Source organism: Ctenopharyngodon idella, chromosome 3 (genome assembly GCF_019924925.1).
Source record: "Ctenopharyngodon idella isolate HZGC_01 chromosome 3, HZGC01, whole genome shotgun sequence".
Taxonomy (NCBI): Eukaryota; Metazoa; Chordata; class Actinopteri; order Cypriniformes; family Xenocyprididae; genus Ctenopharyngodon; species Ctenopharyngodon idella.
Genome location: NC_067222.1, coordinates 4,404,267 through 4,421,323, shown reverse-complemented (window position 1 = coordinate 4,421,323; position 17,057 = coordinate 4,404,267). Strand labels below are relative to the sequence as shown.

At 37.5% G+C, this 17,057-nt stretch overlaps 2 protein-coding genes across 3 annotated transcripts in view; one reads left to right on the top strand and one right to left on the bottom strand.

The window, feature by feature from the left end:
• The window catches only part of rbfox3b (RNA binding fox-1 homolog 3b), a 327,667-nt gene that overhangs the window by 73,785 nt on the left and 236,825 nt on the right, over nt 1-17,057 (top strand). The window lies entirely within an intron of this gene.
• Nucleotides 3,076-5,261, bottom strand: LOC127509348 (uncharacterized). Its single transcript, XM_051887985.1, has 4 exons — nt 5,086-5,261; nt 4,797-4,939; nt 4,149-4,313; nt 3,076-4,070 (listed from the first exon to the last, which is right to left on the bottom strand). Exons 1-4 carry the CDS (start codon nt 5,199-5,201, stop codon nt 3,379-3,381), a joined length of 1,116 nt encoding a protein of 371 aa, XP_051743945.1. The 5' UTR covers nt 5,202-5,261; the 3' UTR covers nt 3,076-3,378.

The window sequence follows — 17,057 nt, the reverse complement described above, 5'->3', positions numbered from 1 at the left end:
GGCTGGTGTCTGTGTAAACGTCAACGCTCAAAGTAAAGTGATGTTTTTATCGTTTATTCAGCTGTGGTGAGGAAGTGGAGACCGACAGAGACACTTTAACCCAGTGAGTTCTCCAGCGCTTGCTTCTTGAGATGTTTCTCCAGAACAAAGACCCCAGAAATCACACATGTGAAAATGTCGATTTTTTTATTGTTTTTGAAAGAAGTCTCTTCTGCTCACCAAGGCTGCATTTTAAATAATAGTTGAGTTAAATAAAATAGTTGAGTTAAATAAAACAACCCAGCAGGTTGGGCAAACATTTAACCCATTCGCTGGGTTAAAACAACCCAGTTGCTGGGTTTGTCCATTTATAACCCAACTTGGGTTGTTTTTAACCCAGCATTTTTTAGTGTACAGAATGAAAGTCTGAAATGAAAAGTATAAAATGATGTTTGAGTATTTGGAATGGAGTCTGAATATTTTGGATAAAATTCAGAATATATGGAAAGCAACCTAAGAATATTTAAAAAGAAATTCTGAATAGAGATTCGTAAATTCCTTTGAGAATGATGCATGATGTTCTTTTAGAAGAATGTTGCAAATCCTCAAGATGACGGGATGTAGACTCCAAACTCTGTTTTGTTTGGATTATGACCAGCTGTTGCCAAAATTTTCTAGTTCAGCAAAGTATTGGAAAATTTCAGAGAATGCCATTTTTAAATGGAATTCAGAAGGATATTGCTCTGATAACAAGGACTTAACTAGCTATAGGCCTACAGTATTCATTAAGTACTGTCAAATTTGCACTTTCATTCCATATATTGCACATTTTGTTCTATATATTCAGAATTTCATTCCATATGTTTAGACTTGCATTCCATTCCATATGCTCGAAATTCATATTATAAATACAATCATATATATATTTATATGCAGTATATACTGTGTGTATATATATATATGCAGAAAAACGCTGGCCTAAGAAATCATGTGTAGCTTATCTTGTAACGGTCAAAATTGCACAGAGACTGTGGAGGTAGATGAAACCAGAGAGAGAGAAACCACTTTGTTGTTGTAAAAATCAATTCTGTACAGGCCTGTAAAGCAGCAGTTGTTTAAAACCATCTGAAGATGTGTTGCTGTTTCTTCTCCTTCTGTTTGTAATCAGAAATATATTGTCTAGATTAAATAACTCTGCTTTTTCTGGTGACAGAAGCAGAGATTTATAGTCCAGCTTGGACCTGAAGCGTGAGTGAATGTGTTTTCTGTTTGGCGATGTGAAAACACTTTTATCTCCTTCATTCTCTGAACAGGCAGAGGAACGTTAGTAAGATAACCAGTGCGTTTCTATGATAAAGTTTAATGAGTTTTTTCAGCTTTTGGTGTTCATGTGTCAGTAACCGCAGGTTGTCCACAGATGCTGAAGATCAGTCTGCAGGACTCTAGAGAAGATAAGACCACAGATGCGGGTCCATCTGAGATAATGTTGAGCTTTGTAGTTTGAATATCTTGTGATGAAATTGAAGTAAAACGGTATAAAAAAGAACATAGTCAAGGTCTACACAAGCCCAGTTCTATGGGGGAGCTACGAGGTGCTAAGTTCCCTCAGTTGATACTGTAGTAGCGCTTTTCCACTAAATGGTACGGTTCAGTAAGGCTCGGTACGGCTCACTTTTTGGCGCTTTTCCACTGCATGGGGCGGCTTGGTACGGCTCGCTTAAATAGTACCACCTTGGTGGAGGTTCCAAGCATGCCAAACCAATACTAAAGTGACGTGAAACACTGCAGATCACTGACTGGTCAGAGAGCTTCACTACCAGAGTCACTGGATTTGAAACACGAGGCACCAAACCCGCTAGATTTAAATAGTCAGTAACAGCCACTGCAGTATAATTTGTTTGTGAAACGACTTGCTTTAAACGACCATCGCACAAAACTTGAAAAAAGAAATGGCTGTATCGTGGTCAGTAGATGAGATGCAGACTTGTTGGTAGACGAGGAGCGGATCCACGGCAGTAGAGGCGGTGCAACTATAACGATCAGTCTATAATCCCAAACTAAACTGCAGTGGAAAAGCAAATTGAAAGTAAAGCGCGCCAAGCCGTGCCGTACTGAGCCATGCCAAGCCGAGTAGTACCACGCAGTGGAAAAGCTCCATAATAGTATCAAATTGGCAGAACAGATTTTGCAAAACGCTCCAGTGCGTATTTGTGCTTGTGCTCTGGAGAGCATCAAAGGTTTCTCTTTACAATGTGTTTTTGAGCAATAAAGCCAATCACAGACATGTATGTTGATGTTCTGAACGCAATGGCCAATCAGAGGTGTTTAAGTTAGTCAGAATCCACTCAAAACGTTTGCACACTTCCACTGCACGCTTGCGAATTATCTCATTATAACAAAATAATTTTGTGTCCCAATTTGCAGACTTGTGCACTCTTCTATGATGTTTTGTAGTATAAATAGTGTGAGTAGTGTGCTCACACTGAGAATTCCAAATAAAAAATACACTTCAAATACCCAGATGATGCACTTAATTAACTGAAAAAACAAAGTGTGGGATGTTGGACACTTCATGCACTCAACTGTCGCAGCTTCAATAATGTAGCAGAGGGGGAGGGGCTATCAGACTCCGATGTTAAATGACAAAATAACCTTATAAAATTCATACACTACACAAATAAGTAGACTACAAAGTACATAAGTGCTTAGTGCATAATTTGGGACGCAACTAAAGCATAGACACGATGTAAATAAGAGATTCATTGTGCAGCGTAGACAGCTTCACTGATTATAATGGAACGGTGGGATCACAATGAACTGAGATGAGTGACAGCCTTTTAAGGTGGCATCCATTAATAATTTTAATAAATATACTCATATACACTAGATATGGTGTTATTACTGTGTAGTATTTTATACTATACACTCTAAAAAATGCTCGGTTAAAAACAACCCAATGTGTTTTATATTGTTTTACATTTTCACTCTTTGAACAACATGATTTGCTAACTTCTGCACTTTAAAAATGCAAATAAACTTGAGTAAAAATAAATAAATAAATAAATAAATATATAAATAAATAATTGCAGTCATGCCTCCTGGTCTAAAGGTCTTTATTTTATGAAATTTACAGGAAAAATCCAAACAATCATCTGCTATCACAAGACAGAGAATCTGACACAAAGTAGAAATATTACTCTTTTTTTGATTAGTTCAAAATGTACTTTGTACAACACGATGCAAAACTATTCTTTGTCACAAACAAAAAATATCCAAATGGCACAGTTAAACTTGTGCAACATAAAAATATATCGATACATTTAACATATATTACAGTATGTCTCAAGATTTTCAAATAAGTTATATACACAACATTTGCACATTACCAACATTAAACGATTACAATTTGTCCAGCAACTTTGTCATCAGAGCCTCAAAACCCAGCTGAGCAGACCTCAGTTGTGCTAGTGTCTCCTCATGACGCCGCTGACATGCTTCTTCTGAGTCCTGCAAAAACTGCATCAATTCACAGTCTACTTTTTGACGCTTAAGAGGAGGTGTTGGTGGGGAAGTTGGTGGTGTTGATGTGGAAGTTGGTGGTGTCAATGCAGTGTCATTGTTGCATTGTCCTAATGCTTCAGGTCTGCGCACCTTTAGACCAACTGATGTGCCGACGACAGGAAAGACCACTTCATTCTGCGCTTGCAGAAGGGCATCCATTTCCGAATAAAACTTGAAACGGATAGACCCCTTCTCTCTAGGTTTATCGCTATCTTTTATTTTTTTGTAGGCCTCTATAAGTGTATTCCACTTCCTGGCCACCTTGTCAGGGCAGAAAGACTGCAAGAAATGGCTGGACAGCTTATCTGCAGCATCTCTCCACAGATGTTTTTTACTGCGCATTGCAGATTTAAGCCGTGCATTCAGCTCTTCCAGAGTTTTAGGGAGACCTTCGCCTTCTCTCTCGATGTGCTGCCGCATAAGGTTGATCAAAAACAAAGTTTGCTCTTTGCTGAAGCCATCATTTGCTGGCAGTGGAATGAGTGATGGCAATGTGTCGGATGCAGCATCACTATTCTCCTGGTGGCTTTCTAAAACACGCAAAAAGCAACAGGTTAGGAAGCGCGACATTATTAACGTTATTATTATTGGTGTTATTGTTATCTAACCTTTTATGGTGTTCAAGTCTTCTGCTTCAACCATGTTTATCATGATTGTCATGTCCTCATTTAAGTAGTATGTGGTGGGGTCTGCTGCCGCCTGGTACAAGGGACCGGTGAATGCAGTGCTCCTCTGGGGATCCATGAACATGTTCACGTTGTTGTCCAAATATACTAGAAAAAAAGCAAACACTGTTAACATCACAACATATATTTGTTCATTTAAATGAATAAACATGAACAAACAACTCTCCATGTTCAAAATGTCATTCATAGATAAACTGTGCACAATTTCAAAACCTCAAAAATTAACAGCCTATATAATACTCCGAAAACTTCGACAGTTCGAACACTCTCATTCGATTCTTACTGAGTCGGTTCTTTTTTAATCATTAATTTCGAACCGGTTCTTTCGTTCAATAACCCGTCTGGACTTGCTCATTGGCTCATTCGGTGCTGCGTAAGGATGTGCGTCTTGCGTCATCAACCCAGAACTAAAGTTCAATTCCGTCTGGACAGACCGGCTTAGAAATCGAACGAATCACTAGCATTTTGAGCAGAAGTACCATGTCCACAAATTTGCGGTTGGATAGTACCGTTTGAGACACAGACAAACAGAAGCGCTAATAAACAATATATTAATATAGTTTAACTTACTGTTGAGGCGCTGAGCAGCCATTTTGCATTCTGAAGTCGGGGTTGTTGTGGTTGTTGCGGTTCCTCCGACTCCGAGTTCCCCCTCTGTCTCATTCTTCAGGATCAGTCGCTGTGTTGATCGCAGCACTGAGGATATCAGTATCCTAAGTCAGAGATAAACTGCATTTAAGTAAAGAATACAGTCACAGTATTATAAGAACGAGCCGCCACCCTTTTGTGTGCTGGTTACAAAACGACCGAATAAAATGCCGGTTTTCACACCATTACAATTCACCGAAAAGCAACCCACCTTCTGCGTCTCCTTTCTTCTTCCGTTATGTTTTTTAGATGTACTTCATATTTGTTCTGTAGTTGTTTGTATTGCGAAACTGGAAGCACAACAAAGGTTTCCCTGGACGCCTCCATGTTGGCTTTTCCGACTTGTGTACTGTCAACTCGAGTGTGACATCATTCCCAGCTACAACATCCTACTTCCGAAGCAAATGGGGCGCAGCGTTAACCCCTTCAGACCTGAGCAAAATTATTATTCTACCTACTTGATATTTGCTCTTCTTCTTTTTAAAACATTTTTTTACTAAAGAGAAACATAAAATGTTTCATTTTTAACCATACTTATGAACTACAGTTTATAAACACAGTATGTGAACTTTGAAGATTTTGAAACATACTGTAACAATGAGCAATGTAATATGAATGTAGAAAAAAAGGTCAAATGATAAGATGAAGTCTCAAAAACTTGTTTGATTCTTTTTGCTGGTTGCAGTGGGTTTGTGGGTATTTTTATGTGTACCCTGGTTTTGATTAATATATGATTGTGTGCATATTGCATCAAGGTGTTGTGTGTGTTAATAACACAAGTTAATAATTAATAAACATTAATGTTCATGAAACATTAGCATTTGTAACTCTGTATTTTAGCTTTTAGCTATTTTAGCAAATTTCACAACCTGGCACACAAGTGCTGCCTTCATGTGCTCTCATAATTATCATAAATACGAGTTTCCTAGGTAAAGAATTTCACATGAACGCCCTCCCATTTCGAAACTTGAATGAGATGAGCTCGTAATCACGACTTCAGAAGTGGGAATTATCACATTTCCGATAGTAGGTGAAGGCATTGCGATGGACATTATACTTTAAACATTTCATATGTTTTACAGCTCTGAAAGATATTCAAATTAACTTTGAATATTATCCTTAAGATTATAAGTTGATTTTGCAACCATAAACATAAAAAATAAAAGGTAAAAAGTGGGCTTACTCATCCTCCTGACTAGTCAGTTAGCCATGCCTTTCTTTTGTGATGCTTAAAGTTCAATCAGATTAAGTTAGGGGTCATGTCTTCATTGTGATAGGTTGATCAGTCTTGTACATTTGTCAGCATATTCAGTATACAACAGAGCTTAGATATTGTATCCCACAACACAATGCTCTTGACTTCAGTTTCCAGTGTGATGAATTATCAACTACAATCTTCTTGTGGACTCATTTTGTGACTGGCTCCCAAAATGTAGTATACTATTGTGTAAATGCTTTGTAAGCCACTTTTGGTAAAAGTGTCTGCTAAATGCATAAAAGTGTTGCATAAATCATGTAATTTCACCTGCAGAAAAGAAGATAGAAACTGTATTTTGCTTAAAGCCTTTTTTAAACCCACACTCTAAAAAGTAATTCAGGGGACCTGTTACCACAACTTAAATAAATGCATTGTTACAAGTTAAAATTTCTAATTTATTGTTTTAATTAAACCTTTTAAGTTGCAAACATTATTTTGTAGAGCTCTGTTTACATAATAATGTTGATCATTACATCATCTTAATTTTGTTTGTAAATGAAACTCAAATTTCTGCATTAATTGGCTTTAAAAAACAAAAAACAAATTAAACGTGCAATATGTAAGAATTTTGCAGTAAAATATCCACAAACCACTAGGCCAGTGTTATATATTTCATTCACTTGAGTACTTACAATATCACAAATGTTTGCAATTTTAACCAAGGCTCCGGGACGTGTGAGGAATCGCCTGTCAATTGTGTCATACCCGCATTTCCCTCGGTTTCCTCGGTTACCATGGAAACACCAAAGACGCTTTAATATATTACATGTTTTAATAGACAATGGAACAACTATTTTGATATATTTATAGACAGAAAACTAAATGTTATATAGCTCAACACGTTTAGTCTAATTGTTTAAATACAATTTTCTTGATTTATTTGCGAGTACCATGCTTTACCATGCCTCAGAGAAAAAAACTATTTTGTGAAGTAGCTCACATAGCATAATCAGATGCAGCTTTATTTTTAGTAACAGTAATATAGCATTTTCTCCATCATACAATACGTTTTACATTTATGAACACAAGCCATCCAGCATTTAATATGATATTCTAAAATCTATCTATCTTACTGCAGTGTGTCTCAAACAAGTGTCTCACAGCAGCCACGGAGCGAACGCACAGAGTAACATTATAACATTTTCAACACACTCAAATGTATCTAATATGATAAACAAAGCTGTGTTACCTCATACTCATGACCGGAAAAGCAGCAGCGGCGCCGGCTGCTGTAGCATAATAAAAGTTCTGCTGCTCGTGAGGCGTGTGTTGCGCAATCGCTCCAGAGGCCTCGTTCAGCTCCCACAACACTCGGTCCTGCTCTGCTTCATATTACAGTAATGTTAATAATCGCATCCATGAACATGATTTGTTCCCGAGTCCTATCCCAATTCTTTTCCACCGACCGTTGAGATGAAGACCACATGTCCCAAGATTCCGTGCTTAAACTTGGCGTCATCAAGCTACGCCTTTGTTTTGAATAGAACTCTAGCGGGCAGAAAATATTACATAGTGCACCTTTAAGTTGTAGTAACATAATGCAATTGTCTTGATAACTTCAGAAATTAGGCAGTGGATTTCTAGTTCCCAGCATATTTTGTATTATGACTGGATAAGGTGAATAAATGTTGAAATTAAGTGTTAATTTATTTGTTTTTAGTGAAGGGAAAGACCTGTTAGTGTTTAATGCTGTTATGTTTGACATTTAAAAGAGTTTATGTTGAAGTTTTTGTGGTTACCATTGTGCTGAAGAGCATGATGGTAAACACCATTGAAGCAATGACTGCGCTAATGCCAGTGACAAGTAATACCTTACATGTTCATTAAATATACATGCTAAGTAAGTTGTGTTAGCATGTGCTATGATAGCTGTTGATTTAAACTGAAATAGATAATATTAATTGTTTCCAGGGCAACAACTCTGGTAGTTGGAGCGACTTAATTTTTTTGAGTGATCAACTTAAAATTTAGTGTTTATGCTACAAATTATTAAGTTCCTCTAACTCAATGTAGCTTGTTGCTGTTGCGTTAATTTTTTTTTTTCGTAGAGCCAACACATTATTTTTTAGAGTGCATTTAGATCTTTATTTGTATTGTGGCACTGTTTTTATGACAATTAAACATGCTTTCACCAAACGTGCAGTATCTATTAACATGTGACGTCATCATGCTGTATGTTTTAATTCAGCAAGTAAAATTGGTTAACGTTTTTAATCCAGTTTTGCCATGCCAGAATCTATGATCTCTGAAAACCCCTGAGCAAATCATTTTTATTTTATTTTATTTCATGGTATATTTTGTTTTATTTTATTTTATTTGAAGAGAGGTTTTCCTAAAAATGTATGTAGAGTTTTACTGTACATTTTATTATATTTGAACCTTTCTTGCCATGAAAAAAGGCTGGCACAGTGTTAAACCAGAAACAATAATCCAATTTTGTGTTCTCTCAATTCTTAAAACATCAAAAATTAGATTAGTAGTTAAAATCATGGTTGATTTTGCTTCTGGTTCGTTCATCACACTGGAAAAGGCATGGAAGCTTGTTTCTGCCACTGAATAAAAAATAAAAAAGGTAATTGCGACTTTTTTTCTCAGAATAGCGAGATATAAACTCACAATTGCGTGTTATAAAGTCAGAATTGTGAGTTATAAAATCAGAATTGCGCGATATAAACTTGCAATTCTAACTTTTTTCTCAGAATTGTTTATATCTTTCAGTTCTGACTTTATAACTCACAATTGCAAATTATGTCTCGCGATTGTGAGAAAAAAAGTCAGAATTGTGAGATAAAGTCGCTATTTTCTTTTTTGTTTTTTATTCCGTGGCGGAAACAAGCTTCCATAAAAAGAAAAGTCAAGATAAGCGTTGAGGAATTTGGCATTGAGGGATACAGCTATTATTTACATGACAACTGAAGTAAGCATGAAACAGAAGTTGCAATAGACTTTTCTTCTCTATTGTGATATATATCTGAGTGAAACGGCTTGACGAACAAGAACAAATGTGGGGCGGGGCTTGATTTTGTCCGTGGGGAATTGATTGGATGGTTGTGGTTTGCTATTGGTGGATCTCATGTGATTGGCAGGTTGTCCCACCCTCGTTATCAAAGAAGAGAAGAGCTGAGCTGCAAGGAGAAGTTATTCTGATTAAAGTTTATGAGGGCACATGAATTAAAAAAAATAAAATAATGTGCATAGATAAATCATTTATAATTTATATAAATAATTTATAATTAATACTGCAAGAATAGTCGGTTTTAATTTTACATTGACTTTAAGCAAATTTCCTTCCAGTTCTGGCTGTAATAGTATTGCATTCCTGTGAGTGAAATAGAGAAATGTTGGAGTGTCCCGTCACACATTTGTGTAATAATGTGGGAATCAGACGGCAGCTGCTGTCGCTCGACACATGACAGACCGACTGCAGAAACATGCTGGAGTTGCACCTCCCATGAGATTTAACCTGTGAATTCACGCAGATTCCTGGTGGGATGCTGATGATGAGACGTTTGCGCTGCAGGTGCAGGTTTAGTGTCTTCAGGGATCTGGACTGACAGAACAGAGTTTACTTATATCAACTCCAGAATGTGAGCTGTAAACTTTACTGCAACCTCTGTGCCCACGAGCAAAGCATTTCCTCTGATTGAAAGATCTGTATTTATTCCCATATTACAAACCCCAGACCGAAAAATGAGTTAACATGACTTTCATGCAATTTTTCTTACATATTTGTAAGAAAAATATCCATATTTAAAACTTTATAAATTCAAATAACTAGCTTCCAGTGGACGACCGTACACATACTGCACAAGTCGACTTGCGCCACAAGAGTAACCCGTGACGCGATATATGATGCAGGATGTAGAAGTATCGTAAGCTTAGACGCCTCTCGTGGTTCAAGCAAACAGGGCTGTGCAACAAACTCAAGCTACTCTTCTCTCATTTTGAAATCCTGTTTTGTTTTGCTCTTTCCTCTGAGCTTCTGTGTTCGACATTACATCATGTGTCGGATCAGAGGTCACTCTTCCACCGCAAATCGATGCGTACAGCCGAATGCCAGAAGCTAGTTATTATAGTTAATAAAGTTTTAAATATGGATATTTTCATCACTTCGTTTCAGAAGGCCTTTATTAACCCCCTGGAGCCGTATGGATTATTTTTATGATGGATGGATGTACTTTTTTTGGGCTTCAAAACATGCCCCCCCTTCACTACCATTATAAAGCTCAGGATATTTTTAAATATATCTCAGATTGTGTTCATCTGAAAGAAGATACACCTAGGATGACTTGAGGGTGAGTAAATCATGGGATAATTTTCATTTTTGGGTGAACTATCCCTTTAACAAATAAGACCTTATTGTAAAGTGTTACCAGTTATGCTAATTAACTACTTTTGGGTGCGTTCACATTCTGCAAAACATCTCCTTTTGTGTTTCACAGAAAAAAAAGAGTCATACAGATTTAGGATGCCATGAACGTATGTATATAATGATAATTTTGACCGGCGCGTATAAAACTCTCTTTTTCGTTTTGCATTGTTAGCGCACGCTTTACATAACCAATCACAAACGTGTCAATTACACGATCATTCTTGACTGTATTGAGTCTGAAAATCCTAAAATTCTCTGTTCACTTTTTGATGCAAACTTAAAACTCTAGTGTGTGCTTCATTTAAACCTTTGAAGTCACTTTTTAAGTCTTTAAGAAATCACAGACGCTGTATTCCCAGAAGATCACAAAGACATGTTTCCCTCATTTTGTTTTGGCGACTCCAATGTCGTAACGTGAACGAGCAGCGTTGGAGTGCGTGCGAATGCTGATTCTAGTGAAATATGAGTTGGATGCTCTGCCGTTCTTAAATTATTCATAATGACTCAACATCTGAGTGTTCAGGTCAATGGACGGAGTAACGTGCGTCTCACAATTACGACTGTTGTGTCTCTGATGAAACTCGTCTCCGCTCACAGTCTTCATTTGTTCATCACTCTTCCATTTCATGGCCTGTCACAGGACTTGCGTGCTAAATATATCTCTGCCTTTGATTGTATATAACTGTTTCTCGGTGGGTCTGACAGCTGTTTCCTGTACGGTTGTGTGTTGCGATCAATGATCCGGTCACCTGTGGCGATCTGTGACAGGAAACACAGCAGAGAGCGAGAGGAAGATAGACGGTAACGAAGGGAAAGAGACTGAAGAGGCTGCAGTACCCAAAAATCTAGAGTTATTTACCAAGCTTGAAAAATCTGCAATGCATTCAGTCATTATGACAGATAAAGTATCTGCTCTGTTGTGTCTGCTGCTTTAGAAACATTCCCACAGTAAAGTGATTAGAACACAGAAAAAAATGACTTCTTAATGAGTTTTTAATTCATCCTTTTGAGTTGTTTTCTAGTAAATGTCTCAAAATCCTTGAAAAAATAAATGTACACCTACTTGAAATGCAACACTGCATGAGATACTAAGGCTTGTTTTTGGCTTTATTTTTGTATGTTCTGTTTTCATTTTCATTTTAGTTAAAGTTTTAGTATTTTTTGTGTGTGTGTGTGTGTGTGTGTGTGTGTGTGTTTATAATTTGTATCTGTCACAACTTCAGGTGTGCATTGCAGCCAGACAAACAGACGACGACTAAATAATAAAATTCAAATACAAAGTTTAAACCAAACAGGCAATAATCCAAAACAGGGTAGAGAAACACACTGAACAAAGAATGAATGTGACGGTTCAACTTATATAGCAAACACAACTAGACTAATTAATCAAACACAGCTGAAACCAATGTAAACAAATGAGAAGCGGGAAAACTGAACAAAGGAAACAGGAAACTAATGAAAGCGTACTAAAAGTCTAACAAAACATAACTGTGACAGTATTAGTTTTTAAATGTCTGTATAGTTTTTATTCATGCTTATTTCAGTTTTATTTATTTTAGAACATCAAGTTAAATTAAAAATGTTGCTTTTGCAACTAGTTCATAGCAAACATATGAGAGTGGAGCGACATATCTAAAATCTAAGGAGGAGAGTGGGGTGGTGGTGGGATGGAACAAGACGGTTTGGATACTGAGAGCTGTCAGTTGCAGTTTAAATTATGTGGAAGGAAGAGTACAATTTGAGGATGAGAGAAAGCTAAGACATGGTGATTGGCTGTAGTCTTTGAATGAATGTAAACTGATAAGAGGCTCGACAGTATACTCTAAAAATGCTGGGTTAAAAACAACCCAAGTTGGGTTGATAATGGACAAACCCAGCGGTTGGGTTAAATGTTTGCCCAACCTATTGGGTAGTTTTATTTAACTCAACTATTGTTTAAAAATTACTGTATTTCTTGCTTAAAATGAACTCAAAGTATGTTGGAAATTAACATCTATTAAGAAGTTTAATGAATAATAATTAAAAAATGAACATGTATTAAATTGCTTATTAATAAATGTTCACCTTTTGATTATTATTGTTGCCTCTAGTAATTATGAGTCTGATTTTTAATTTCCAACCTATTTTGGGTTCATTTTAAGCCAGTCATATAGTAATTTTTAAACAATAGTTGCGTTAAATAAAACTGCCCAGCACCTTGGCAAAGATTTAACCCAACCACTGGGTTTAAAGCATTTTTTTAGAGTGAAGGTGTTTGTGAAGTCAGCTTTATACTGAAATTATGTCACAAACTTCAATAAAAAGCCTATATTCATATATAAACTGCTTTGTGTTATGTATAATTAGGCTATATCTTGATGTTTTGTGACTGAAGCATTCTGTAAGTAACGTTTTCAATCAACAGTGGTTTTTCCCTATGATTACAAGCCAATGAACCACTTTTAGTGCTATTTAGCACCATTTTTGTTTAGCTTAGAGTGTATTGAGTCTTCTGAAGCAGCGGCAGAAACGTACATTCTAAAAAATGCTGTTGTTTTTTTAACCCAAAGTTCAGCCTGCTGGGTAATTTTATTGGGTTATTTTTAAATATTTTTACCCAGGTGCTGGGTAGTTTTTAATGTCAACAAACTCCCTTCCATAGCCTACCTACCCAGTGCTATGTAAATGTAACCCAGTGTTGAGTAGCTATAGTCTGTGCCAAACCGGTTAAAACTGGAACTTAACGGTCATTTTGTTTTCTGTTCTGAGAGAAAACATCCTGAGGGGAAATTTCTGAATGAAATTAAGGTTTGTATTACATTGTATTCGTATCAAATTATTACTGTACAAAGAAGAAAACGTTTGTAATCTCATATTTTACCTTTTTTTGGTTGTTGTTTGTTTACGTTACATGTACGCCGCAGTCTGTTTGGAACTCTATAGCCTAGAAGCATATGCAGCATCTACACTCAAAGCGAATGACGCGCCGGCGCCACCATGGAGGTTTCACGGCCGTCAAACGAATGCACGATCTGGGCTGAAACACGACGCGAAATCGCAGTCATATATAACAAATTTGCCGTGCGCTCCACTTACTATAATAGTGGTCGCGTTATGTGTTTGACGGTTGAAACTTAAATGTCTGACAGATGAGATGGCACAAGGTAACGCTGTTTTTCCTAGAACATTTATTTAAAAATGAATATTGCCATTTAATGAACTGGAACAGCCTGATACCAGTTTTCTTTCCACAGATTCCTATTGGCTGCTGTTTTTGCTCCTGTCACATCCTAATACATTTACTGTTTTGGATTATTTTATGATAGTAAAAGACTGACTTGCCATTGATTAAAAATTATTGTATATGAACTATTCTTGTCCTGTAAGTATAAATAGATTTTAGAGTGCATTTTTATTGTTATTTAAAATTAAAAAACAATATCAAATTGACTGACACAGCACTGATTACATAACAACCCAGCAAATGGGTTTATGTATAAAACCTAGCAAGCTGGATAAAAATAGCCCAGCAGGTGTACTGTCCAATATTTACCCAGCGCTGGGTTGCCAAATGACCCAAATTGGATTGTTTTTAACCCAGCATTTTCTAGAGTGTAGGAGGCTGGTATGAGCAGCTTTGTTCTGTGCTGTCGTCTCCTCCGGTTTTAAAACATGTCTCCATGATATTGTCATTTTCTGCTCGTCCGGCACTTCACAACAACACAACCTTGTTTCTGCAGCTACTTTAAGCATGTTTCCTATAACAACGTCTGACATTTACATTTTATGTGCCGTGAGAAAGTCACGTAAACCACGCAAAATCCAATCAGAGCGGTCAGACTGAAACGGATTTCCAGAAATGCGACTTGAATAGGATTTCAAACCACATTTGAATGTAGCTCGTAGCTCGAGATCTCTTCTGAAATGCTAGAGGAGACACATGAGATTTCTGGAGTCTTTTTTCAGTACAGTATTTGAGAAGCATGCAGGAGACTTAAGCAAAAGTCCATTTGCTCTCCATTGTTGTTTAGGAGAAACAGTTGTAATTTTTTCTTATCTATAGGGTAGGATACTGTAAAATAAAATAAAAAAGGGTTCATAATATTGGGCTTGATGGCAGACTTTGGTATCTTGGCAAACCTCAGCACAGTTGTCGAGATCTCCTGTGGAACTCTTTAATCATTCAAAGTAGGTGTTGATATGTAAATATGGGCAGTCAAAGTTATTGAGAGAGTCATTTTTGCAGTTTAGTATCAGTAAATGTTCAAGATTGACTGTAAAGTTTTATTTTCTCTATAAGTTCAAAACAAGCTTGTAAAATCTCTGTGATCCGTCCATCTGATCAGGGACCTTCCAGCAACGCTGTTTTTCTTCCTCGTCCAGTTGAAAGGCCAAGGTCTGACTGTCTGATCGCTCTTTATCTGTTTTCCTTTTCTCTATTCCATTGAGGTTTCACATGTGCGCTTGCTTTTACGAAAGACAAATAAAGGTGAAATAAAAGAGAGATGGCGGAGGGATTGAACAAGACGCGGAGGTCAGAGAAGAGAGACGGTTGCCATTGCTCGCGGTTTCTGCGCTACAGTAATGATGCCGAGTTTGAGTTGACGCTTTGAACACGCAGACTTACCCGTGACACTCTAAAGCACATGCAGCTCCAGAGAGAGAAACGAAAGGAGGAGGAAAGAGAGAGTATGAAAGGGAAAGATGTAGAGCTGTGGGCTCCCCGGGGACCCCTGGAGAACAGGCTTCATCCTTCACACGAGTCAGATTCCCGCTCCTCTCCCGTCACTATGGAAACCCCTCGTTATTTCATTTGCTGGAAGACGCCGCCACCGCAGTCGATGAGTGTGTGCGGAGGGAAGAGATGGACGTTTCCGCAGTGTGGGATCTGATGTGGACTGATCGGCCTCTCGTCCTGATTAGCGGCACATTAAACCATGAGCAGATGTTTCTGAGAGGGCTTTCTCGCTAGTAACTCTGTCTTTACGTCTTCGTGGTGCTCGTGTTGGGAAAGCAACTTTGAAACTAGTTTTACGTGTTCAAGAAAGTCTGTTGTCAACATTGTTAGTGTTTATGTGCAGTTATGCTCTGCTCTAAAATATTTTGTTGGCTAAAAATTGGGTCTCATTTGCTAACGCTGCCCTGCATCAAACTTGATGAATGAAATCCAATACGATTCCAAAAATAGTGCTGTTTTGCTCTAGCATATCACATTCTCACAAAATATTATTTATTATTCGTAGCATTTTGGCTTTTGACGACCAATTGTAAGGTAAAGAAGTCTTGTATTATACCTTAATCACCTGACATGATTCCAGTTTTCCTCTGAGTCGGGTTACAACTATATGTTCAATTCACAGCCGATTTTCACATGCATGACATTATTTTATGTCTAATCCTGATTTCAAGGTTAGAATTATGGCAGAAAAACTGCAAACATGACACAGATGTTTTCTGCTACATCTGTGGGTGTTTTACTACATCCAAACAGCGACACAAAATTACAGATTTTGTGAAAAAACATTATTTATTTATAAACTTGCGTTCATGTAAAGTTCTTTGAACATATTTTTTTCACTCCTTTGCATATTGTAAGTTGAATGATACATCTTTTGGAATACTTTTGACATTTATAATATTTTTTTCTTAACCTCATTCCAATGTTAATTAATTTGAAGTATTCTAAGGGACCTATCATACACCCGGCGCAATGCAACGCCAGGCGCGACACAAGTGTTTTTTGCTAGTTTCAGCCCGACGCAGTTTCATTTTCACGTCCTACGTCACGTTGTTTAAATAGCAAATGCACTCACGCCCATCTGTTCGCCCATGGGTCCGAAAACGAGGTGTGTTCAGGTGCATTGTTGGCATGTTGCTTTGAGGCAACTGAAAACGACTGCGCCATTGATCAACTGATACCTGGTCTAAAGTCAATGCTGCAGTATTTTTTTGTTTTTTTAAGGGCGAGTTAGTAATTATGTCATAATGGATAGTCATTGCATGTATCAGAATTACCTATTTGCAGTAATGACGAATGAAATTGGCTAATTATTTGACCAATTGTGGTAATACACACAAGCTGCTTTTCCACCGTCTGGTCGAATGGTTCCAGTTGTGTTTCCACTGGAGCCTGGTACGGCACGGCATGATTACAAACCGTTCTCGGCCCGGTTGTCTAACCGTGCTGAATCGTGCTGGTAGAATGCGTGAACTGACGTCGGCACACAGGATTGGTCACTTGTCTGTTGCCTGGCTACCAGTTTCTCTGTAGCTGGCTAAGCACTCTATTTGAGCGTCGAAAACACAAATTAATAATAAAATTAAAAGAAATATCTGATCATCCTCCATAACGCAGTCGTTATTTACATCTAATATCATCAGTAAACCGTTGCGTTACCAAGACAACAACTGACGCTTTTGTATTACATTCAAAAGAGCGGCCGTTATCAGCCCCACAGTGGTAAATGAAACCGTAACCGTACCAGCTGGTCCGGATCGGCACGGAATGGAACGATTAATGCAATGAGAACCGTTCGGCCCGACGGTGGAAATGTATTCAAACTGACTTGTCAGG